Raw genomic sequence first — 27,607 nt, forward strand, 5'->3', positions numbered from 1 at the left:
ATTGAGGAAACCAAGTTTTCAAGAGAACATAGTCTAAGATAATAGCATTGTTGTCCAAAGGCGCATCTTGGTGCCTTGCTCCTTGTTCCTTTCTGTAAAATGTGCCTGAGTCAAATATTGCCATCCTGGAGAAAAATGCATCTTAGTTCCATTCAATAGCTGCATATGGAGTACCTACTATGTGGCAAGGACATGAGAGAGATTGCATGTCTCCCAGAGCTGTTTATCGGATCTTGAAAGGCCCTTAGAGATTGGCTGCCCAGCTAGCCTCATTTGATCTGCGAGGAAGCTGAGGCTCAGAAGAGCTGAGCGACTTCCCTAGACGTAAAAGAGGAAGAGATCTCTCAGAGGCCAGGCCTCTCCACTTTCTCCATTTAAATTCGTATGCACATACACAAGTGTGTGGGGGGGGCATACAAGCACGCACCCCCCCACACACACTCACACTTACCAGAACGGGGAAGAGAGGGCATCGGGGGCCACATCTGCAAGGACTAGTGGAAAGAACTATGAACATGAAACTCAACAAGACCCAAGTTAACTTCAGACACTACTTTTTACTATTTCTGTGAGTTTGGAAAAGTCACACAAACCTCTCTAAAACAGCTTCCTCGACTGTAAAATAAGAGATTTGGGTCAAGGATGGTAAATACATAGCATATGTGACTTCTTTTCCCAAAATATCCCCAGGGAAGACGTTGCTAATTCAATGGGATGCTTGTCCATTAAGCTAGAGCATTTGTGGCCTTACAGGCCTTCTCAACACAGCCAACTACTTCTCCAGCCAGCTCTGCTGTTGAATAAGCATTGGTGTGCGAGACAAAAACCAACTGTCCCTACCCAAATGAGATTATTTCTGAGACCCTCCTGGCCTTTTAAAAATAACCAAACAAACGTATGATTGTCAGCATGTGCAGTTTTGGTACAGAGAGAAGGAATGAATATACTCCGTCTCTTTGCCAAATATATCTCAAAATGTTGGCTTTTTTTTTTTTAAAGTGTTTTAAATACTTGTTTTTCAGAGCTCATTTAAAACCCTCCATTCCCCAAATTAGTCCAATTCTGCCTGATATTTCTGAAATGTATTTAACAGAAAACAAAGACCTTCAGTTGATAATTAAATTAGGTATTCATTAGGCAATTAATAGCTGACTATACCCTAACACCTGGGGCTTTTAGGCCCCCAGGATTCATAGAAGGGGCTGTGAAAGCTGCGATAGTCCCCAAGCCCCTTTCCCACCTCCTCCCTTTCCCAACTCCCAGCACATCCCACACTCACTGCCTGGGGAGTCTTCCACCACCTTGGCTCAGATCTCAGTCTCCTGCTCAGAGGCCTTCAGTGCTTCCTGATGCCCTCCGTGTTCTGGACTCTAAGCCACAAGAAGCCCCAGCCTCCCACCCGGCTCCTGCTCCCGCCCTGCCTCACCTGTCTCTCAGCTGCTCCTGGGTTAGCGCCGCCTTCCCAGGCCGGAACTTTCACTTCTCTTTCCCCTCCTGTTTATAATATCTACCCCCAGCCCCACCTCAACCTGGAGAAATCTTGTCCATCCTTTAATTCCCATATCAGTTCAAAATTTACCTTTTCCTTTTGTGTTCACTTTCCTGGACTCATCGACCCCTGAAACTACTATCTCCCCTATTTGACACTCTCCTCCCGGTAAGCAAATGCTGATGTTGTACCAAGACTGCGGCCAATGGAAGAACAATCACTGGCCACACGTATCACCTCACCCTTCCCCACTGCTGACCAAGAAACTGACCCTCATGTGACCATCATTGGTTGTGGTCTAGTTAACTCACCTTTCTCTCAGTGGTGTTGTTGACACTGAGCACGTTGCCAGCACAGTACCTTGGGCCTTGTAGTGACCCCTCTGCTGTTTGAAGTAAGTAGAGAGAATGACTTTTAAGAATCAAATTTTCTCTGTTGAGACCACAGAATCCCTGAGCCCTCATGTTGGGGGAAGCACTACAGAAAGATAGGGGACAAAGGAATCCGCACTACCTCACTCTTCAGCTGGCGAAGGTATTGCTTTCTGTCTGAATTTCCTGGTCCTCATATCAGTGGGCCTCCTTCTGGCACTCAGGTCCGGAATCTGCATCCACCACCGGGCTCCCCATTCCTTCTCTGACGTTTCCCCACTTTCCAGCCCCAACAGGGCGGATGACTCAGAGCTAGAGCGGAACCAACCCAACCTCTAGTAAGTTTCAGCAGGAGAGGGGTCATGGACCGACCCTGCCACCCTAATCTGTTTCCGCATCACTAAGAGCATCACCCCATCAAGCCCAAGAACCAGAAGACACGAGATTAGCATGTATTTTCCAAAATGACCACTAGGTGGCAGTCTAGTTCAACTAAAGACATCTTTGCTTGGCTCCAGGACCTACCCCTGCAAAGCAGCTACTTTGATTTCTAAAGTAGCAGCGCACCTCTCGGTGTTACCATTTTGACAAGAATACAGCTAGAACAGCTTGATCCATGGCAGACTTGCCCTTTCTTCAGTGCTTAGGATCTTAGCCATTCCAGCAGGCGAAAGAACAGTTTTTGCTTCTGATTTATGTTGGTATTTTAAATTGGAACTGCATCAAACTTTGACGTTTCAATTCAAAAGTGAGCACTGAATATCGATCTCCCTGCTTTCCAAAGTCTTTGTGCAATTAAAAATGTTTTTTAGCTCCCATACACTGAAGCAGCAGAGGTCATCTCTGCCTAGCTGGCAATTTTGCAAAGAAGAGCGGAACTAGATGCTTTTTAACAGCTCTTAAAACACTGAGGTTGTACCAAGTCTGGTGCTAAAGCAACGACGACAAGTGACCATGTTCATAACCTTTCCCCTCCTCATTTCTTAAAAAGAAACGTTTTCTAATGTGCCTATTTAAAAAGCCCAATACCCAAGGACGTCATGTCTAAAACACCAAAAACAATGGCTACAAAAGCCAAAATTGACAAATGGGATCTAATTGAACTAAAGAGCTTCTGCACAGCAAAAGAAACTACCATCAGAGTGAACAGACAACCTACAGAATGGGAGAAAATTTTTGCAATCTACTCATCTGACAAAGGGCTAATATCCAGAATCTATAATGAACTCAAACAAATTTACAAGAAAAAAACAAACAACCCCATCAAAAAGTGGGCAAAGGATATGAACAGACACTTCTCAAAAGAAGACATTTATGCAGCCAAAAGACACATGAAAAAATGCTCATCATCACTGGCCATCAGAGAAATGCAAATCAAAACCACAATGAGACACCATCTCACACCAGTTAGAATGGCAATCATTAAAAAGTCATGAAACAACAGGTGCTGGAGAGGATGTGGAGAAATAGGAACACTTTTACACTGTTGGTGGGACTGTAAACTAGTTCAACCATGGTGGAAGACAGTGTGGCGATTCCTCAGGGATCTAGAACTAGAAATACCATTTGACCCAGCCATCTCATCACTGGGTATATACCCAAAGGATTATAAATCATGCTGCTATAAAGACACATGCACACTTATGTTTATTGCGGCACTATTCACAATAGCAAAGACTTGGAACCAACCCAAATGTCCAACAATGATAGACTGGATTAAGAAAATGTGGCACATATACACCATGGAATACTATGCAGCCATAAAAAATGATGAGTTCATGTCCTTTGTAGGGACATGGATGAAGCTGGAAACCATCATTCTCAGCAAACTATCCCAAGGACAAAAAACCAAACACCGCATGTTCTCACTCATAGGTGGGAATTGAACAATGAGAACACATGGACACAGGAAGGGGAACATCAGACACGGGGGCCTGTTGTGGGGTGGGGGGAGCGGGGAGGGATAGCATTAGAAGATATACCTAATGTTAAACGATGAGTTAATGGGTGCAGCACACCAACATGGCACATGTATACATATGTAACAAACCTGCACATTGTGCACATGTACTCTAAAACTTAAAGTATAATAAAAAATAAATAAATAAATAAAAATAAAATGTTAAGAGAGAGAGAAAAAAATAAATAAAAATAAAAAGCCCAATACCGAACACAGATCTACCTATATGCTGAAAGTGTGGGAAATTTAAGAAATTTAACAGAGATCCTTTTGCCTAACTTATGCACACATAATTGAGCAGAAGATGGTAGATTCAGGCAGGGGTTACTACTTGCTCTTTGCATAAATGGCTGCCTTGATGAATATAGAAAGCGATGGGGGGAAGTCAACACTGACACCTATACTCCCCTCCCCCAATAACTCATGTAGCTTAGGCCACTGCAACCCTTTAGGTGAGCAGTGGGATGAGGGAATGAAAAGTGGAAATCAGTTATGCTGCTTCCCACCTACAGAGTGCTCAAGGCAGGATTCTAAATATACTCACGTTGTGCTTCAGTCCGTGAGTGATGACTCCCTTACCTCCTTCCACCTCTCACTCCAAAGTTTTAGATGCCAGTGTGTTTAGAAAACTCTGCTGCTAGTCAGGAGAGACCTCCAGATCCAGGGTTTTTTTTCTCCCTAAGTGGATCTGAGCTCAAGTTCTTCTTCTTTCTAACTTAACTTTTAAGTTCAGGAGTACGTGTGCAAGTTTCTTACTCTTGTCTCAGAGCACTGGCTTCTGGGCCACTTTAACAATGAATGATTAGTTTGCTATTCAGTAGCATACTAGGAGACAGGAGGAAGGGAGCTTTTCAGTGCTTTGTTGACCAAGTTTTGATATTCATGCCTTTAGAAATTATTCCAGTTTTTGGAATAATGAGTTGGACTTCTTTGGAAATTATTCTTAACCTATCAAAGTCAACCATGTGGCAAAGAATTATACCCAGTGAATTCTTACCATTTACTCCTCTATATTTTCAGGACCTCAGGCTCTTAGGCAGAGCCATGAGACTACTTAGGGCCAATGAAATGGGAGAATAGACACATGGCACTTCCAGGCTGAGAAAGAGAAAAGCTCTTTTGCCATTCTCTGGGCATTTCCTTTCTTTGCCCCAGCAACCAATATTAACGATGAAAGTTCCAGGTGGTGCCACTTCAAGATGGTGGAGCCTCTGTCAGCCTGGATCCCTGAAAGACTATGTGGAACAGAGCCATAATAGATATGTAAGTGAATGAGAAACAGACCTGTGTGTTATGAAGCCATTGAGATTTCAGGGTTAATATGTTATTTAAGTATAACTTAACAAATCACATTCAAGGTACATAGCTCTGTGTTCTGAAAGTCTGTTTTGAATTTCAATAGGTAAGTGATGAATTACTTAAAATTATTCTCTTTGGAGACTCAATAAAAAAAAAACATGCTATGGCTCTTTAAACTATACTCCTAAAACTTTACACATAGAACATTCTGCTTCAATGTAGAGTTAACAGTTAGGTAAGGAGTTAATGATGTAGGAGGGGTGGACAATCGCATTGGTCTCATTGCTTCATCCCTTCAAACAACAAAGTTCTAGAAACAATTTCATTTCAGTCCAACACACTTTATTCATTTTTAACTTTTTTCTTAATTTTCAATAATCAAGTATTCAAGATGCTGTAAACCAAGATTAGTACATCGACAACAGATTTCATTAAACACACGGAAATTATACATCTTTTAAATTACCTTAAAAAGTCTCCAAATAAATATCATTTTAAAAATCACAAAATCAAACTTCTTTATGCAACAGTGCAAAACCTTTCATCACAAACATACCTCTACACAAAACACACACACACACACACACACACACAAACACACACTCCACTAAGAACCTAATGCCAGTTTAGTTGACACAGTATTACATTTCCTTAAACAAAAGAGTCAGAGCCTGACCTGCCTGTTTCATGATTCTAAATTAACATTTGGGGTTTGGGGTAGAGGTATGTATTTTAAGAAAAATGCCCACTATTTGGTACTACTCTTACCAATTATCAATTACCAATTGCCAATAATTGGTACTAGTCTTACCAATGATTCTTATTTTTCATTTCTAGATACAAACTTTAAACCTCTTTTGTTCACCCCTTTGGTTTAATGTGTCCCTGCAATTACTTTAGTTTCAATAATGTTTTCTCCTTCAATTTTAACATGTAGTGATAGGATACCAGAAAAGATAACACCTTCAAAACCCCAATGTTAAAAATACCTTACATGGGTGTAATCTTTTTGGAGAAGAAATAAGAAAAGGTTATCTGAAATATTTTTTCTACCTTTCTCTGAAATTATTTTTGGCATCTGATTATTCTTGCTAAAATAAATATCAAAAGCACTGAGTATTCCATAGAAAAGTATCCCCCCTTTCACGCTTCATTTTTGCAGCATAGATGGAGTAACTGTTGAAATGAGAGTAATGGATGCTTGTTTTCTGGAAAATTCTTCAGATTTCCAAACACAAAGTACATGCAGCCCCTTAGCAGTGAAATACTGTGAATTCAGTGGCGCTTTTTAGTGGTGAACATGCATCATTAAATACTTTTTAGCACCAAGGCATTTTTTTTAATGTTGCAAAAGCAAACACCTAGGGAGGGTTTTTTGTTTTCTGTTTTTTGTTGTTGTTGTTGTTGTTGTATTTGACCCTTCCTAGAGCTGAGTAAAACTGAAGTCTTTAAAATAAAACCTCCTCAAACATACACAGATCTGATTCTAATGCAACAAGAAGTTTGGGACAGATACAGCCAGCAGCATCCCAAAAGATGAAGAAGAGAAAAAGACAAAAAGATAAAGTGCATGAGGCAACTACCTTTGCCTGCCAGCCGCAGCACTCTCTTATTATGGAAGAGAAAACACAAATGTGTGGAAAGGCTACCTACTGGTCTGTATAACAGAGAACTAGCAAACCTGCAGTTTAGGCAATTCTGGGATTATACAGTATTTTGGTATCTATCTGCTACTTAGAATACTCAGTATGCACCTACATATCAATAGTTATATTCATGTGCTGTGTCATCTCTGATGTTTTAAGTACATACACGATCACAAAATATAATTGGCTACCACCCGAGGCTTGGGCTTGCCTCCTGCTCCTGGGTGCACTAGGGAATTCCCATCAATGCTTCAGCTCCATCCAAACTCTAAAGTTTCTCTTTGGTACATGCACGGTTTCTACAAAACAGGGCCAAAAAGACACTTTCTGGCTCCAAGTCCACCAAAGAGCGCAAGTTGGAATTGTGGACTGAAGAAGAATTTTCTTGGTGGTTGGTGAACATGGAGGACCACCATGACATCCATGAGGCCTTACTCCATGTAACTCCCCCTTCTCTGAAGGCTGACATTTCCAAGTGCATGCCACTAAAGGTAACAATGTCACAGCGACTAAAGGGAACAATCGGGATCAGTGGTTTGATATGTATTTTATGTGTGTTCATTTAAAACCCTTATTAGGAATCTTAAAACGCATATTCATCAAAAAACTAATAGAGATGTTAATATTCTGAAAGAGGAAAATAAAAAAAAATACACTTGAAATCCCTAAAGCTCAGATTCAACAAATCTGAACTGCCTTTCTTCATAATGTTTCATTTCAGAAACTCTGCCAAGACCCGATGTTAACACAAAGACTGGATTTGTTCTGTATTAAATATGAACTATAAATAAATATTTGAGGTATGTTATGACAAATAACTTTAATATAACACTTAGCTAAATAAATGTAAATTTACCTTGAAAATCTAGTTAAACATTAAATCTTGATATTTGCTACAGATGTTTCCTACAGTTTTTTTTATTTACACAAAAAAACCTCTCTACTCTTCATAAACGGTAATATATCAAAAAATTGAAATGCTTTAACCTCACGATTTTATAGTCACACCTTGCCTTTGTTAACCAAAAGCTATTGTATACATTGCGTAGTGTAAAAAATGAATAATGGAGTGAGAGAAATCTATGTCTGAATCCTGACTTTACCATTCTGTACAATCCTAAATGAGTTATTTTACCTCTCTGAGTCTTGGTTTCATATGTTTTTTAAAAAAATAATAAAATCAGCCAGGCATGGTGGCTCATGCCTATAATCCCAGCACTTTGAGAGGCCAAGGCAGGTGGATCACTTGAGGTCAGGAGTTCAAGACCAGCCTGGCCAACATGGTGAAACCCTCTCTCTACTAAAAATAGAAAAAAAATAGCTGGGTGTGGTGGCACACACCTTAATCCCAGTTCCTCAGGAGACTGAAACAGGAGAATCACTTGAACCCAGGAAGCGGAGGTTGCAGTGAGCCGAGATTAAGCCACTGCACTCCAGCCTGGGTGACAGAGCAAGACTCTGTCTCAAAAAAAAAAAAAAAAGAATCAAATCTTTGCAAGGTAATTAAGAGGATCAAAATGAATGATGATGTATATTAAGTGCTTGTCAAAATGCTCTACAAATCGTCAACACTCAACAAATGCTAAATTTTTTCCTCTCTGTTCCTCCTTTCTCTCCATCCCCAACACCTTGATTCTGAATTACTTTTGAATATTTTCAAGAATTAAATCCACCTATAAAGAATAAGGACTTAATGCTAATGAAAATAACCAAAGAATGCGCTCCAACCACCCATCTTACCTCCTGGGAGTTTCTAAATTAATAGGATGAACTCAAGGATATTGTATTTGCATATTAAAGCTAAATAATATATGAATTTACAGTTTATAAAGGACAAGATGACCTTTTCCAAAACAAGTAATTTGAAGCCTAAGCTCATGGAGAGTCTTCATTAAAACTTCTAATAGGAGCTGTGACTATAAAGTAATGGGATCAATTTATTAAGAAACATATAAGACCCTATATATACAATTAAATGGTATCATCTACAAAACACTCACTTCAGTTGGCTATGTAATATTCCAGTGATGCTACCATAGCCCCAAGTATTTTGTGAACCACTCTTAATTGGTACATATTCCAAAGCTTTATTTTCTCATGATTTTTACTACTTACTCTACATTCACCAACAACACATTAATGAAATACCTGCTATTTATAAGGAGCAGATACTTGAGGAAGTACAATATTAACACTGTGGTGCACATTTCAGGCCCATTTCTTTGAGTTCTGGCCCAATCATCCCAAAGGATTTTATGGAGTGGCAGATGGTAATCAGGTAATATGACACCTGAAGATACCTGGCACCTGATCAGTGATCGCCAAACTGGATGACTGTTCAAGGCAGCAAAGGGAGTAAGGGGGCTCTCTAACTACTCCGTGCTGAGTCCAGCAATCTTAGCTACCAGAAAAAGTGCCAATCCCACCAAAATTCTCTCAATGCAGTATCTTAATGATCAGAAGAAAATTAAGAAAACACCACACCTCTCCAACCTACATATCTTTAACTCCCACACCAAAGGAAAATTTCTCCTTTAAAGGATCAAAGCTCTCCCATAGAGGGTAAAGGGGAACCCTGAGGCCCCAAAGGAGACACTAGTTCAATCAGCAAGGTTTTCTTAATCAGCAAGATTTTTTGAATACTTCCAATATATGCCACATTGGCCAGAGTCTGACAATTACCAGTGCAATTACAGTCTTAACCAAGCAAGAATCCTCACCTCCCCGAGAGCCAAGCCCAGGAACCAGAGGGAAGTCCTTAGCCCCTGAGACCACTAGCTCCACCCCTTGTAGACATTGTTCAGTCTAACAGTGTTAACACAAACTGTATGCAACCATGAGAACTGTTTGACCAATGTCATTCCTAGGAAGAGAGGGAAACAGCCTTATACCCAGGAGTATTTGCACAATTCCACCTGTGCAGTCAAGCAAGGTTGGAGAGCAGAAGCCTGAATCATGGAACAGTCTGTCAATCACATCTCTTCTGGGGATAAGGGTAAACCAGAAGAGAAAAACATTTCCCTAATTAGCCCTCCATGACCATAGGCTCCTTGGCAGAAAAAGTTCACAATTATATCAGCATTTGGCCCTTACACTCCCTTGCAGCCAGAACCCATGAGCTAACTTGCTGTCAATCCGTTAGCGCTGTCAGGAAGCATCATCTATCTTAAGAGCCATGTAGAAAGCATTCTCTATGATGCTTACTTCAAAGTGATGTGCTGGGAGGTACTGAAAAGAATGATGGGTAATGAACCCAAAGTGCATTTAGGAACAGAAAAATCCTCTCTCAGAATCACTGCCAGAAACTTACGGTAAGGGGGAATCAAAGGGTAGTGTAAAACGATTCTATCTCTGATAAAGTAGGGTTCTTTCGGATGGACTGGTTTATTTTACATAATTTTCAACAATTACTTAAGATCATATTCTGTTCCAGAACACAGATCTCCCTCCTCCTGTATTCTAAGTGATTTTCATATCCCAGGCACAGATTTCCTGATATAAGTACGCATTTTCAGGAGCAACCACAGCAATTTTCTGTCCAGAAAAAAAGAAAACCACACAGATTTGCCAGTGCTTTCAAGATGTAACTAAAATACTCAGGTGGGACTTTTCCCAGTGACTTTGTGGGCCCGTAGAGCTAAAGAAAATTTCTGCAACAATTTTCTTGGATGAGAAAGCCGTCATTTTCTTTCCTTATTATGCATTTCAAATTACAGTTTCTAGCCATATTGTTTAGCACACTAGTTTTAATGCTCCTTACAAAAGAATACTGGAGTTTATATTTAAGCTATCAGATTTATGATTCAGCAGCCTCTTTATCTTAGGATGGGGCAGGCAGACTGAAAGAGAATGTGTCCTATGACCTGAAGTAGCTGTTCCTTCTATCACACTATGCCTATGGTTCCTCTGAAGCATTTGAAAAACTCTACCTGATTTATAACTGCTATGGCTTAAAATGCTATCAACAGTACTGGATGAAAAGTTCAGCTTCCTCTTTTCAGAAACATATCTGCTTTATTCCGTGAAAGTAAACGTAACATGCTGCACATACATTTTTCCAATCAAATTGCATAGTTGAGACAAATTCATTTGTGCTTTGTAGCAGAACTCACAGTAGGTGTTCATATCTAAAAAACTTTGATTTGGAAATGCCAAGTCCTGGGCAAGCTCACCTTTGTTTGGAGTGTTAGTTAATGATATGCACCGCCATTCCCCTTCCCATGATTTGGCTAACCGTGTACCTCAGCCTGTACCGTAGGGGAGCATGAGCTTTGAATTAACACAACGGAAATGGGAACAAATCTAGCTGAACGTCTCCTTCTTGGAGAGAAGCGGGGAAAGGCTCTCAGTCTTGTTGAGGTATCCAGCCCTCAATGAATAGCGGCTGTGTATACTGAGTTTTGTTGGTTTGAGGATTGTGTCTGTAGAGGTTAAAAAAAAGAAAGAAAAGAAGGCACAGTTGTTTCTCAAGTCGCCATTTTCAATTCAACCAACAAAACTAAATTCTTCCATTTTCAAGCTTCAGGAGGGCGGCTCCAAGGCAGCGGGGCTCTCTTCCAGCCCCGGGTCCGCAGAGGAACTTATTGCTTCTGGGAAGGGCCCCGGGTAGGTCTGTGCTGCGCACTGGATCCCTTTTTGCAGGCCAGTCTCTTCGTGGAATTCTCCCTGGGTGCTGAAAGCTGGGCAAGATCTAGTCCGGGCATTGTCGGGGTGTCCCACTCTCTCACTCACGGTGCTCAGGGGGAATTCTCTCCGCCTCCGCCTCTGCAGTCCATCCTCCTTGTATTTTATGGAGTACCAGGCCAGAAAAATAAAAATAAACCCAACGAATTTGAGGCCGGCAGCCAAACCAAAATACACAAAACGAAACGACGTCACGTTGTACTCCCAGCAAGAACCCTGCACACCACATTCCTGTTGCCAGAGCATGCAGGTCGTGTCAATGACTGCTCCAAAGTAGATTGGAGTAGGAATGTATGCTAGAGGGGTGGAGAAGAAGAAAATACGAAGACTTAGCACATCTTCCAAGGGAGAACAGGTTTGTAAATTAGCAAGGTACTTGTGTGCTCTAAAACCAGTTGAGGGGAGGGATTTTCTTGTGTTACCAGATTTTTTTTAAGACGCATCATATTTTATCACAATATATTTATCATAAAAGCATTCACTATATGATAAACACTTAAAGTCGAGTTTGCCACCCAGAATGCGCTGTTGATTTTTAGGATCAAATCAACATGTTGTACCCTTTAAATATATACAATTTTATTTGTCAAGTATACCTCAATAAAGCTGAAAAAAGGGGTATTGCTAAAAATACAATTAGAGAATCCTTTTAATCTTAAAAATTGGATTTTGTCATTAAGTATTCAACAGGCTATACTAGAACCCTTTATTACCCACCAAAATTCGATACGCTTAGTTCTTGTGGGTTGGGCTTTAGTCCTTGGATGCAGGAAAAGTACGAGAAAAGCAGCATCTCCTATGAGTCAGAAACCACATAACATGGCAACTTTGTAAAAGCACTTATAAATCTAAGAAATTATATATATAAAGGAACTTTATTATGGCATAAATTTCATCTTTGAAGTTTGTGAAACATCTGAGATGAATAGTAGCTTCGTTGTCTGGGCTATGACATAGACATTTCCTTAATCCAATGAGAAAAAAAGTATACCTAGTACATAGACTCCTGTGTCACATGCTACTCCCTTTACCAAAATGTTCCCCCAACTCATTCACTTTGCAAATATCTATGCCCCCTTTAAATTCCTGACTTACTCAGATGCCATCATATTCTCACTGCATTTTGGATCTACCTCCATTTTATTAACTATCACATAGTATTTTAAATGTTTACAAATTTGTCACTCCATAAGCTTCTTCAAGGCAGGGGCCACGCCTTTTATTCTCTGCATCCCAAAGACCTCAATAAACATTTATGGAAGATAGCAATGGGAGGGAGGAGGGAGGAAGGAATAAAAGAGAGAAAGGAGGAAGGGAGCCAGGAAGACAGAAAGGAAGGCAGAGAGGATAGGCAGGCTGATAACCCAGGAAGCTGTGAGTGATACGTTTTAAATAAGTTGTTTTTATTTAAAATAAAGTCTATTGGTTTAATTTTAATATTATTAAAGTTTTTAAAACTCTTTTTCTGCTTCAGAATTTGGGGGGAAATGAAAATTGGCTTGTTGGCCCAACTAGACTTTTTCACAATCCATAGAAGTTAAAATAAAGTTGAATTACATAATAAATGTCTGAAATGTTCTCCCTCCACTTATTCTTGATGCTGTGGCATACATCTGTTGACTCACCTTTACCTCCAAATCATATCAAATGACCCCAACTCCACGGCATCAGAGAGGGGCAAAGCAAAAAGAAGAAATTATCTTTTTCTGGCCAGGCATTGTGGCTCACATCTGTAATCCCAGAACTTTGGGAGGCCAAAGCAGGTGGATCACCTGAGGTCAAGAGCTCAAGACCAGCCTGGCCAACATGGTGAAACCCCATCTTTACTAAAAAGAAAAAAAATGCAAAAATTAGCCACGCATGGTGGCAAGTGCCTGTAATCCCACTTACTTGGGAGGCTGAGGCAGGAGAAACACTTGAACCCTAGAGGCAGAGGTTGCAGAGAACTGAGATTGTGCCACTGCCCTCCAGCCTGGGCAACAGAGCAAGACTCTGTCTCCAAAAAAAAAATACATATATATATACATATATATTTCTTTTCTTATTCAATTACCCCTTTGGTTAACAAATCTCCTTATTTCTAAATGTTATTTCTAAATAATACTGTTTAACTTTTAACAAGATCTATAAGACTGACTTTTTTTTTTTTTTTCAGACAGAGTTCTGCTCTTGTTGCCCAGGCTGGAGTACAGTGGCTCCATCTCGGCTCACTGCAACCTCCGCCTCCCAGGTTCAAGCAATTCCCCTGCCTTAGCCTCCTGAGTAGTTGAGATTACAGGTAGTCACCACCACACCCAGCTAATTTCTTTGTATTTTTAGTAGAGATGGGGTTTCGTCATGTTGGCCAGGCTGGTCTCGAACTCCTGACCTCAGGTGATCCACTCACCTCGGCCTCCCAAAGTGCAGGGATTAAAGCATTAGCCACTGCACCCGGCCTAAGGCAGACTTCTTCACTATATCTAAGTGTGTCAGAATTTCCTTTAAACAGCATGTTTTTTTAAAAAATGATAGCCTCAGAGTCTTATTAGTACTGAAAAAAACAAGCCACTCATTAAATGGAACTAGAAGCATTTTCCTCCTGGGGCTTATTGAAAATGCTCATTCTTGGACTGGGCCATCAACCACAACATATGACAAATGGAGAATGCCAGGGGATTCATGCTCTAGGGGGTCAGAAGATGCCCTTTTTAAACATTACCTCTTCAAAACTGAAATAAGAAATTTGAATCAAAAAGCAATTTTTTTGTCTTGTAGACAATGACACTGATTACTGAGGAGAAAATAACAGCTGAAGGAAATGACAGACTGCCACTTGAGAAAAAGACATTATAAAAGGAAAAATAAGCTTGATGACAAAGACGTCAATTTAAAATACATTGAAACTGATCAAAGGAATGTTGTATGTTACATGCTTATTTCCCATTGTCTCAAGAACTCACAGAGGGATGTGGTGTTTGTAAAAATAAGACCTATGTTCCACCCGTACAAATGTACTCTGTGGTTTATCACATGGACACAGCACTACTGAGCTTCTCTTGTTGATAAGTAAATACTTACAAGGCAGTCCCTATATGTCACTTTGGAGACCTTTCTTTTCCTTTTTAAAGTTTTTTCTTTTTCTCAGAAAACTTGATAGGTATACTCTTTGTTTAGTCCAATAAAATTACTGTAAAGAAGTGAGGCATTGAAAACTTCACAAATAAAGACCAATTTCTACTGCTTTCATAGTAAAAAGGCATAAAGGGGTCAAAATGCTAGGATTACAAATTCTTCACAAATTGCTTGATTTCCTATTTCTTACTGTGCAAAAGTCTGGGGAATTTTGTCCAAGTTTATGTTCATAATGAAAAAGAAACTAACCTAACGTTGGTTTTGTTTTGTTTCATCAAACAACAGAACCTGTCAGCTTCTAGTTCAAATCAGAAAACAAGGAAGTTGTACCCTCACCACTAGCCTGTAAAATCTTACTCATGGTAATAAATGACATGACTTGCCATTTTTAAAGGACAGTGAAAATTTGCCATCTGCAAAGAGGAACTAAGAGGTACACTTGGAAATTCAGGGACGTACCAAGTGTTCGCAACAAAACAAACTGCATTCCCAGCGCAAAAGGTCTCTCCTCATCTTCTACGGACCTACAGTGAAGGGAAAGAAGGAAATGCATTTTAAATAGTAGCCCCAAGAAAATGAATGTCAAATCAAGTCGGCTTTGTGCAGAGCCAGGGACTAAAGATGCCATGCCAAAATATTTAATTCACTATTATTTATTAACAATAGCCACACAAGATTGCTGGTGGCTAAATCCCTGAATAAAGGTTTTCCCAATGTAGACATCAAAGAAACTCTGACTATCTCTAATTGTTTCTACAAAAATACTGGTAGAGGGTTAAAGGCTTTTGGCTGAAGAAGCTGAAATGCCTGTAACTGAGCTTCCAAAATCAGATCCATTTTTTTTTTAATTATAGAATTTCATCTTAAATACTGCACGGTTTTTTTGTTTTTGTTTTTGTTTTTGTTTTTTTGCCTGTGTGCCTGCATCTTCCAGAGTGGTAGATGCATACATTGAAAATTACTCCAATAATTCTTCCAAAACAGGAAGAAAGAAGAGTAAAGAATAAAAGTATATTCAAAAAATGTATAGGAAACAAGTCAAAGATCAGAGGAAGCATAAGCCCTCCAACCACATCTTTTTTTCTTTTTTAAAAACTTATACTCCAAGTTATTCCCATGTGACAGGAAGATTGGAGTCTACTGGTTCTGTAATTAGCAAAGATTAAAGGGCTCCTTTTCTGAAATTTTAGGTTAGAAGTCAACTGGCGATTTGCCATTTATGAACACCAAAAGAAAAAGTAGCCTATGGGTTATTTAACATCTCTTGAGGAATTAAAGTGCAAAGAATAAGATTATTTGAGTAAATTTATGAATGATTCATGTCTTTTTAATGCTGCAGTACCTTAACCTCTCCATCACATACCCATGAGAGTATGGTATATAATAGGAACTTTCCCAAGACCAGTGCCCTTGTCACCTTTTCCCCAATTTCTTTATTTCTCATAGCAATTTGCAAAGTGCTGCACACAGGTTGTTATTCCATAAATATCTGCTGCTGGAATAACTGAGTAAACAAACCAGTGGGCCTTTCATGCGCTACTATCTGGCTGTCAAGGAACAGCTTTGCTGGGAAATGCCTGATTCAGCACCAAGTGGGAAGGAAGCCAGAATACGTCTGGTGCAGCCAACTGCCCTTGCTAAGCAATGACATCTCAGCAGGTGCTTCCTGCAAGGTGCCCAGCATTGTGGCATCTGAGGAGCCTGGAGAAAGAGTAAGAACTGACTCCCTTTCTTCATTCCTTCCCTGCACTGCACCCCCTAATCCCCCCTAATCCCCTTCCCTGCACTGCACCCCCTAATCTGGGCAGAAGCTGCCCAGACCCATGGGTGAGTTCTTCTGGCTTCACTATGCTGCCCAGTTCCTTTGTCCACTGCAGTCCTTACTGTAAATATCAACACACCGATGTGAATGTATCAGTGTGGCAGGCCTCCATAACAACTGTTTCAGTACAGACTGAGTGTTTAAGTTAAATATTAAAAGCCAGTGTCCTTATACAAATGCTGGAAAGTAACAAAAGTCCATCAAGAATTTTGCCTAAGTCTTTCCTGGGCCTTAAAGCACGACAAAATAATGAACAAATTCTTAACAGGATCCATTTAGGATTAAACAAGTTTTATTGGGGGTCTGAAAAAACTCCCTAGGCCTCCATAAACAGGTTTATTGGGGGTCTGAAGGAACTCCCCAAACCTCCGTGATTTAGCAGGAGACAAGATAAGGGTAATCACCCCAGCACCTGGACCCATTTAGATTAAGTAAACTTACTGAGGCTCCAGAAGAAGGTCTTCAAGATTCAGATCTTAGTTATAAATTAAAAGAAATTAATCACTTATGTCTTTAAATGAATGCACACTTACACGTAGACAGATAGCTTAGAATGTATATAAGCTCTAATAAACTTTGTAATTTTGAGTTGGTCTGGTGTTTATTTCTAGGCCTTCTCCCTGTAACTGGTTACAGAAATAAAAACCCTCTTCCTCCCCTGTTCATCTGTATCGCGTTATTGCAGTGCAAAAAAATAGCAGCCCGACCATCATTTTGGTCCAGGAACACCAGTGCCAACATTTTTAATAGGACAAAAGTAGCTTCCATGTCCTCTTATAAACAAAAAATCCAAACAAGATATGGCAAAGAAAGCACAGCCTGAAAAACTGGAAAAAAAAAAAAAAGAGAGAAATCACATTCCCCAATATGCCCTTTTCTTGACTCAACTCCGAAATTTTATATGATAGTAAAATTAATGAACTCAGCATTTCAAATTGCAGGCCCAGCATAAATCACCACTGATCCTGAAGGTAGTAACTATCTATAAGGTTGAAGATAATAGCCTTTGCTGTATGCACGATTTAGCAACTTTCTCAAATTACTTCCTGCCTTCCTCTGGGGTCCAGCTTCTCACAGCTGACAGAGTGATGACTTTCAACTCCTGAAGTTGAACCTCGTAGGGCAGAGACTTCAGGAATCAAAAACATCAAGAGACGTTTCATTATACAGTAAGAATATAACCCAACTGAATAAAGAACTTTCCAAAGTATGAAATGTTACAACCTTCCTTTCCCTTCCCAACAGGGAAAAATCCCTCCTAAGTTCACCAGGCAAATATCTGAGCGCCCTCCTGCACATGCTAATTTTGCTTTGCTCTCTGATTTACCACATAAGCCCCTTGTCCTGGATTATGTGCTCTGGAAATTATAAGTACAGAACCCACCCCACAAGTCGAATGCTGTTCTCACCTGAGTGTTACTATGATAGCTGATGGTTGGGCACATGCTGTGATGAAGGTGACTATGAAAAGAAAAACTAAGAATGGGATAAGAGTATTGCAGGTCCGTTTACATTTCCCAGACACAGCATAGCCGTTCTCATTGAGATAAGTCTTGACAATAACCACACGGAGCTGACTTCGCTGTCCCACGGTGGGTGGAGTGATCACTTGGCGACTTTGGACACAGGTGCATTCTGTATAATTCCGTATCTAAGTGAGCAAAATAAAGATAAGTTGTGTGCCCCTCAAAAGTTAACTGTGGCATAAGAATATTAAGACAAAGTTAAGTAAAAGTACTCTAAAATAGCTCGAATATTTTTTCAAACACAAAATATTTCATTGAAAGTAACTTCCTCATTGGTAACAGTAAGGATCTCAAGTGCGTGTCTAACAGAATCAAAGTCTGCTGGTCAAAATTGTTTAAACCTAAACTTTTCTAAGAAGCTTTCGACATTCAATACCATTCACATTCCGCAGGCTCATTTTTGTCATCATTATATTCTGCCTCCATTGCTGTTAACTCTTGGGCTCTCCAATTAGAGAAGCCCCTCAAAAAACAGATCCAAACCTTATTTTTCTTTGTGCTCACAGAGCACCTAGCACAACTCTGGGCACACAGTGGGCCCTAAAGTAAACATCTATTAAATACAGAGAATTTATAGTGCAATCGTGATGACTTTAGCGCCAATAATAGTGAACATCTCATTGGTGTTCCGTTTTCTTTTTCAACCTTTATTTTAGATGCAGGGAGTACATGTGCAGGTTTGTTACACGGGTCTATTGTGTGATCCTGAGGTTTGGTGTACAGATGATCCCATCACCCAAATCGTGAGCATAGTTCCCAACAGGTAGTTTTTCACACCTCCCTCCCCATCTCCACCCTCTGGTAGTCTCCAGTGTCTATTGTTTCCATTTTTGTGTCCATGAGTACCCAATGTTTAGCTCCCACTTATAAGTGAGAACATGCGGTATTTGGTTTTCTATTCCTGCATTAATTCGCTTAGGATAATGGCCTCCAGCTGCATCCATGTTGCTGCCAAGGTCATGATTTTATTCTTTTTTATGGCTGTGTAGTACTCCATGGTGTATATTATCACATTTTCTTTATGGAATTCATCACTGATGAGCACCTAGCTTGATTCCATGTCTTTACTATTGTGAACAGTGCTGCGATGAACATACAAGTGCATGTGTCTTTCTGGTAGAACAATTTGTTTTCTTTTGGATACATACACAGGAATGAGATTGCTGGGTTGAGTGGTCGTTTTAAGTTCTTTGAGAAATCTCCAAACTGCTTTCCACGGTGTCTAAGTTAATATATATTCTGGTGCTTCCATTTTTAAACATCTTTGAAGTCCCTTTAGTTAGCTGGTGCCCTACACCCTATAGAAGAGCAACCAGCTCCATGGATGTAACTTCGCTACTACAGCCCCCACCCAGTACTGCTCCTGGACTGTGACAGAGTCAGACTAAATGGACATCAGCTGGCCTTCATTGCAACCTTTGAATACTTGAAGCAGTCATAAGAAAAAGTATGAAGATGGGGCACTGTTTGGCTGTCATGCTCAAAAGACTGCCGGCATATTTTAAAGGATGAACACTCACTCTCAAGAAAGGACTTCGCCACCAAGAGAACAGATCTCACCCTTTCAACATGGCGACACAGTGGAGTTCACCAATTATATAATGGGGAACAAACAACAGGAATTCTCAATTTATCATTGCAGTTTAAAACTCAGACATCAAAAACAATATCCCCAAAACATTCAGTGGATGGTATAATCCCTTATCACCTGCACAGAACAAGCACATGCATTTTAACCTTTTAGTGAAAGCAACTTCGTACAATCTGTTCTTCACAAAGAATCAAACTGGGCTCAATAAGTAACTGTGTAGAGGCCGGGCACAGTGGCTCACACCTGTAATCCCAGCACTTTGGGAGGCCAAGGCAGGCAGATCACCTGAGGTCGGGAGTTCGAAACCAGCCTGACCAACATGGAGAAACCCCGTCTCTACTAAAAATACAAAATTAGCCAGGCATGGTGGCACATGCCTATAATCCCAACTACTAGGGAGGCTGAGGCAGGAGAATCACTTCAACCTGGGAGGCGGAGGTTGAGGTGAGCCGAGATCATGCCATTGCACTCCAGCCTGGGCAACAAGAGCAAAACTCCATCTCAAAAAAAAGAAACAGTAGAATATGAAAACCTTCTCCCACAGTATTACAGCCCATTTATAATTTACAGGAAAGGGAATTCTCAAAATAGCCTATTCTTGAACTGTCAGAAATATCTTTACTTTGAAAGTTTTTTTTTAAGCCTGAACTGTACTGATAGTCTATGAAAAATGGCCATCACCCATCTTCACAGACTCCAGTCAGGGGAGGTGCTTTCCTAAACTTTTTTATCAGCACCAAATGTGGTCATCTTGACCTTCAAATCCATCACAAGGGCCCTGTCAGAGAAACAAATGGCAGGCCTAGAGCTCAACCTTATCAAGTTTCACTGACTTGGCGCAGAATATAAAGTAGGAGAAGGCTGATATGGAACCAAATCCCTGCACCCAAATGTTCCAGTCATCCCTGGAAAAAAAAATAATAGCAATGCATAATTTTCTTTCCTCTAGGTTTTCATCAGAGGTATTTTGTAGGTTACTTGGAGCCTCTTGAAAAGAAAGACTGAAGTCATTGTAGCTGCATATGAATTTCATCACATCCTTGTCACAGGATGTTGGACTAACAGAAGAGGAACTTGTGAAATATACTCACCCCAGTGCTAAGATTACCACTATTAACACAGCCAGCCAGACAAGGGTTAAAGTATGTAATTCCATCTGATCCACAGACTGGCTCATACTCGTGTATTTTACAACCACAATTAACGTTGCAGCTTCCTGTCAGATTCCTATGGGGCATGGTGAGAGAAGGTCTAAGAGAGAAGAGAAGCAGATCATGAGCAACACTTACCAAAATAAAACTCATAGGAAAGGTCTTGAAATTAATAATTTGTCCATTTTACAGAAAATATTCTTCCCATTGAATCAAAGCCATGATACCCGAAGTAGTCATCCTCAACAATTATTTTTGTGACTTTAAAACAAAACGTAAAGAAAAATGTTTCAACCTTCTGGTACTACAGATTCAATGCTTTTTATCAAATTACTGCCCCACATCAATTTCACCCTCCCTCTTGGTGCTATGAACCTGGTCTCAACATCTGGGCTCTGCAATTCCAACCCTAATATAAGTACTCACTTACTGTAGGCACCAGGCTCTACATCTTAACAAATCTGTACCTCAATTTCTTTATAAAATGGAGGAAATACTTTTTAGTATTGAATCAATAACATCACTGTGAGCACATGATCACAGTTAAAATCCATCTATCCCAGTTATTAATATACGTTCCTTTGACCAAAAACTTGTATTCTAGAATAAATTATCAAAGAAAGGCATGGGGCTCTAGACAATCAAAATGAAGTATTTTCAAAAATGATTAGGAATCACATTGCTAGTTTGATTTAAACAACCAGAGAATAAAGATTAAGCAGTTCTTCACTCAGGATTGCCCAGGTGTGGATCCACAATCAAATATGGTGGGTTTCTTTTCTTGAGATCATGGTGTCTGATACAAAGAAATGATACCATATGAAAAGCTTGAAGAAAATAAATTCAGGCAACAAATATAGAGGGAAGGAAAGGCAGGTAAGGATATAGGCCTGGGGAGAAGAGTGTAAACAAACAGCGGTGGAAGAGCAGAGGAGCACCTGGGGGATCCACAGGAAAAGGAAAGGGGCTCTGCACTGCTCGTACCCCATGACCGCTTTTGCTTTTGTGACCACCAGTTTTGTGTATCACTGATGAAATGTTGTTCCCAAGACTAGATGAGTTAGCAATAGCAGATCCTTCATCCAACCATCCATTTTTCCAGTATCTACCCATTTAACAAATATTTTGGAATGTCTGTTACGTACCAGGTCTTATCTTTTTTAAAATAGATTTAGAGGGGGTGAAAGTACAGTTTTGTCATGTGGATATATTGTGTAGTAGTGAAGTTTGGGCTTTTAGTGAACCCGTCACCTGACTGATGTACATTGCACTCAATAGGTAATTTCTCGCCCCTCAACTCCCTCCCTCGCCACCAAGACTTATTTTTTTTTTTTTTTTGAGAAGGAGTCTCACTCTGTCGCCCAGGCTGGAGTGCAGTGGCGTGATCTCCACTCACTGCACCCTCCACCTCCCAGGTTCAAGCAATTCGCCTGCCTCAGCCTCCCGAGTAGCTGGGATTACAGGCGCCTGCCACCATGCCCGGCTAATTTTTGTATTTTCAGTAGAGATGGGGTTTCACCATGTTGGCCAGGCTGGTCTCGAACTCCTAACCTCGTGATCCACTCCCCTTGGCCTCCCAAAGTGCTAGGATTACAAGCGTGAGCAACCATGCCTGGCCAAGACTTATCTTTAATGACTATGCTAGTACCACTTATACAGTAGCATAGCCCATCCCAACCATGCGTGTTAATTGGTGTTTGTTCAAAGGTTTTTCTCCTGTGGCCTCTTTCAAACTTTGATAATGAGTCCTTAAATTGTAATGGGGGAAACAAATTCAAAACAATATTAAAGTCTTATCAAGAAATCCTCCTAACAATGCAAAAGGCAAATAAATTCTGTTTTTCATTCATGTCGCTCCATAGAAAAAAAGTATCACAAGACTCTAATAATCATTACATTCACAAACTCCTAGTGTCATATCATCTTAAAGTTTGTATATACCTAAAAAAATATTATTCTAGACTAGTGGGTCTCCACTGGGTCAATTTTGCCCCCCCAGGGGACCTTTGGCAACATCAGGAGACAATTTTAGTTCTCACAGCTGAGGGGGTGCTACTGGCATCTAACGGGCCAGTAGTTCCTACTGAGGTAGGAGATCAGCGGGACCTGCTTTCTGAGCCCTGGTCACAACCCTGCTGATCAAAACAGGATGTAGCAAAGAAACTGGCCAAAACCAGGAGAACCAAGATGGCAACCAAAGCGACCTCTGGTTACTTTGCTAATTATATGCTAATTATAATACATTTGCATAAGACACTCCCACCACCACCATGGCAGTTTATAAATGATGCCATGGCAAATGGCCCAAAAGTTACCTTATATGGTTCTGGGAACTCTCTGCCCCTTTTCCAGAAAGTTTGTGAATAACCTGCCCCTTATTTTGTATATAATTAATAGTGGGTATAAATATAGCCAGCCAGCAATCCACAAGTGCTTCTCTGGGCCACTCCACCTATGCTCTATGAAGGACCCATTTTGCTGTACACTGCTGCTCTAATAAACTTGTTTTCTTTCACTGCCAGCTTGCTCTTGAATTCTTTCCTGTGCAAAGCCAAGAACTCCCCCTAGCTGAGACCCAATTTTGAGGTTTTGCCTGCATCACTACAATGCACAGGAAGGCCCCCACCACCTCCCATAATAAGGAATTATCTGGCCCAAATGTCAATAGTGCTGAGGATGAGACACTCTGTTCTAGACCAACTTTCACACTGTTCAAGGAGGCAAAAAGCTTTCCTGAGTTTAGGAAACGAGCACAGACCCAGGTCACCCTGGGGTATGTTTGCTTTTCTTATGAGATCATGGTGTCTGATACAAATAAATGCTATGAAATGAAAGGCTCTAAGAAAATCAATACATGCAACAAATATAAATAGCAATGAAAGGAAGTGGGCATTCATGAAAAAGTTATTAGGAGAGAAGGTGATCATGGTACACACACAAAAAGCTGCTGACGTGGTTCATCCTTTACACTGTGCTGAAAATCATTTTTAAGAATAATCATGTCCTGTCTGATTGTCATTCACTCTCCAGAAAACATACTGGATTCTAATAATAGCACAAATGTTTAAACCTGAGTAACACTAAGCAATCTCTCATTAGCCTGAAGTGAACCCATCATGAGAGCACAAAATGCACAAGGACTACTTACTGAAGGCTGCCCTCATCCTTGTGCAAAAGGACTGTGCAGCACCTTCCCAACAAACAAAAAGCATTTCTGGCAAGATATAAAATGCACAAGGGCTTCTTACTGAAGGTAGTCCTCCAGATAAGAGGATCGTGTTAACTCAAGAATCAATGTAAGTGTTAATTTTGAGTGAGGCACGGGGCCTCGATAGCAATACCTTATAACTGGGTGGTCCACAATGTAAGCCTGAGAGTCACACGTTTCATCTGACTATAAAAATCATGGAATTGCAGAGCTAGAGAGATGGAGGGATCTCTGAGATTATCTGGCAAATTTGCTAACTTTAAAGAATGGGAAACTATAAGAGGTATCATGGCAAGCCCCACAATCATTGAGGCCTCAAGAAAACCAGCCCTGGGGAGACAGCAAAAGAGAAAACAAGTAAAAACAACAAACTTGTTATCCAATCTTTGTGAAATCAATCACTCAGGGATCGATGCTTATGTAAAGTAATATATAACAGCAAGACAGATGATTGTTAAACATAATTCAAACACTTTCTGCTATAGGGTCATTACAGCTAAGTATGTAAGAACACAGTGGCCCTCAAAAATCACATTCACACCACAGCAATTGTGTCCCATCACCCTACCCCAAGATCTAAAGAACACTTCAACTTCCCCATCTAAACATACTTCCACTACATACTTCCACTGGTCTCTATAAATCAAAGAGAAGTCCCCTAACTTTTTTAAGGGACTTCTGCCTCCTTTTGAGTTCCTCTCTATTAAAAGATGTGACAAGTAGAAATCCATACATACTATGCTCATGCCACGTGGACTAAAAGAACATGCTTCACCCAGCAAAAAAAAAAAAAAAAAAAAAAGAGAGAGAGAGAAAACCTCTTTAGCAAAATATACTAATAAACTAGAACAGTATCTTTCTCATAATTTCTTAATCTTCATCAATTTATCTCAGTCTTCAAGAAGACTTCAATGAGAATGTTTCTTTTCAATGCCACTTAAATTTTTGGCTTCATATGAGAACCCTTCTTTGGCTATACAGAGCTATGCAACTTCAGGTTTATAAATATTATTATCATCATCATAATCATCATTATCATTTAAAACTAACATCAGCAGAACCCTATTTTTGTTCCATGTATTGCACCCTGAGATCTCAGCATAAGTTGTCTCATTCATTCCCCATGAGAATTGTCATTATTATTGCCACGCTTCCATCTTTCAGACGAAGAAATTGAAGATTTGAGAGGATAGGCACTGCCAAAGTCACACAGCTAGTAAGGGTCAGAAATGGATTTAAACCCAATTTTATCTTTCACCACAGTGTGCATCTGTAAACCCCAACACTGGCAGGGAAGCTTTGTGTAACTGTCCCTAGTTTTACTCCTCTAGCACAGGTCTTCTGGGTGGCTTATTTCACTTTCTTCTTCCTGGAGAAAGCTCTAATGCAGTTTTTCTCGCACTCTGCTTTCAGTGTTCCTGAGTGTGAGTCGGAAAGAGCTGGGTTCAATTTCATATCCACAATTCACAAGTGCTGTGAATTTCAGATTTTATATTTGTAAACAGATATCAAAATGTCAGTATCACACGGTCGTTGTGGGGGATTAGGCGGGTGAATGTATGGCCAGCGTCCAGCATTGTGCCTGGGACATAACACGCGCTAAGATATTGATGTGCTATCTTTCCGCACTTAACAGAAGCATGAATGAATAGCAGTAACACAATCACAAACGTGAGGAGTGCAAAAGGCTACCATGACATTTTTCCTTTCAAAAAGGATAAAATAGTTTTTAAATTTACTCCTACAGAGAATGGTGGGAAAAGAACTAGATGGAGATCTAGTTTCAGGCCTGCCATTTAGTAGCTATGTGACCTTGGGCCACATCTTTTCGTCTATGGCTATTAAATACCCCTCCTGACTACACGAAGGAGAGTAAGACTAATCAACAAAGTGCAGTATGTCATAGCATATGTGCTAGCATAGGTTTAGAAGAGGACTATATTCAAGGAAATTGTGATTACTGCGTCTAATTGTTATTTTTATCATTAAAGTTCCCTTCAGCTTTGTAGACAACAAATTTAAATCAGGTATAACTTGAAACTTACATGTAATAACCCACAATGTGTACAAACTATCTCTTTAAGTCCAAAATCATTTCAAATAAAATAATGTGTCACTTATATGGCTTTTCAAAATATCTTTATTTATTATTAAAGTAATACATACTCATTGTAGAAATATTTTAAAATACACAAAGACAAAAAAATTAAACTCATGCATAGTGCTAACACCCAGAGATATCCACTTTTAATGCTTTTAGTATATTTTGTTCTGGTCTTTTCTCAATGTACGTATAGATTAACATTAATAACATATTGCTACCAAGATTGTATGTAAAGTTTTAAATTCTATTTTGTCTCCTCCTAACATTACATTATATTGTTATGTTAATATGTTAATATAACATATTTTAACATATATATAATTTTAACATATATATAATCATAATATAACATAACATATGTTAATATAAGGGTATAGAAAGGTAAACTTGGTCCTAAGTTTAATGATACTCATAGGCATTTTTGAAATAAAAACTTATCATGTTGTAAGGGTATATATCTTAAAACACGATACCTTACAGACTTCATGTTGATTTGTTTAGATCTTGGTTACAAAATTTCAAACTTGGCAGAAAGAAAATTTGCTTATACTTTTTATCCCCCTGATACTCCTAAAACGAAGTAAAACAAACATTGTTTGTGTCTCCAAATAGAGCCAAAAAAAAGATGAACTCATATATTTACATCTAGAAATGAACTCTAAGACTATAAATAGAAGGAGCTAGGATAATCCAAAAACATGTATGTCTATGCTCTTTTAAGCAAACTTCTTTCCCCTCTAATTCTCAGAAACTTCCGTTAAAATTAGTAATATCTACAATAAATGATTTTGAATGGTGCTAAATTTTTTTTTTATTATTATTATACTTAAAGTTTTAGGGTACATGTGCACAATGTGCAGGTTAGTTACATATGTATACATGTGCCATGCTGGTGTGCTGCACCCATTAACTCGTCATTTAGCATTAGGTATATCTCCCAATGCTATCCCTCCCCCCTCCCCCCACCCCACAACAGTCCCCAGAGTGTGATGTTCCCCTTCCTGTGTCCATGTGTTCTCATTGTTCAATTCCCATCTATGAGTGAGAACATGCGGTGTTTGGTTTTTTGTCCTTGCGATAGTTTGCTGAGAATGATGATTTCCAGTTTCATCCATGTCCCTACAAAGACATGAACTCATCGTTTTTTATGGCTGTACAGTATTCCATGGTGTATATGTGCCACATTTTCTTAATCCAGTCTATCATTGCCAGACATTTGGGTTGGTTCCAAGTCTTTGCTATTGTGAATAGTCCCGCAATAAACATACGTGTGCATGTGTCTTTATAACAGCATGATTTATAGTCCTTTGGGTATATACCCAGTAATGGGATGGCTGGGTCAAATGGTATTTCTAGTTCTAGGTCCCTGAGGAATTGCCACACTGACTTCCACAATGGTTGAACTAGTTTACAGTCCCACCAACAGTGTAAAAGTGTTCCTATTTCTCCACATCCTCTCCAGCACCTGTTGTTTCCTGACTTTTTAATGATTGCCCTTCTAACTGGTGTGAGATGGTATCTCATTGTGGTTTTGATTTGCATTTCTCTGATGGCCAGTGATGATGAGCATTTATTCGTGTGTCTTTTGGCTGCATAAATGTCTTCTTTTGAGAAGTGTCTGTTCATATCCTTTGCCCACTTTTTGA

At 39.8% G+C, this 27,607-nt stretch overlaps 1 protein-coding gene across 3 annotated transcripts in view; it reads right to left on the reverse strand.

Annotated features, from left to right (window-relative positions):
* Positions 1-10,753: 10,753 nt before the first annotated feature.
* The window catches only part of SLCO5A1 (solute carrier organic anion transporter family member 5A1), a 161,365-nt gene continuing 144,511 nt past the window's right edge, over positions 10,754-27,607 (reverse strand). For 2 of the 3 annotated variants that reach the window (XM_054656807.2, XM_528160.6), the window contains 4 exons: positions 20,590-20,749; positions 17,791-18,032; positions 15,019-15,083; positions 10,754-11,744 (listed from right to left, as the gene is read on the reverse strand). In XM_054656807.2, coding sequence (XP_054512782.1) covers positions 11,287-11,744; positions 15,019-15,083; positions 17,791-18,032; positions 20,590-20,749 — 925 coding nt within the window. In that variant the 3' untranslated portion in view covers positions 10,754-11,286. The remainder of the gene's footprint in view (positions 11,745-15,018; positions 15,084-17,790; positions 18,033-20,589; positions 20,750-27,607) is intronic. The other variant, XM_063817154.1, reaches the window with a different exon arrangement.

This window comes from Pan troglodytes, chromosome 7 (genome assembly GCF_028858775.2).
Source record: "Pan troglodytes isolate AG18354 chromosome 7, NHGRI_mPanTro3-v2.0_pri, whole genome shotgun sequence".
Taxonomy (NCBI): Eukaryota; Metazoa; Chordata; class Mammalia; order Primates; family Hominidae; genus Pan; species Pan troglodytes.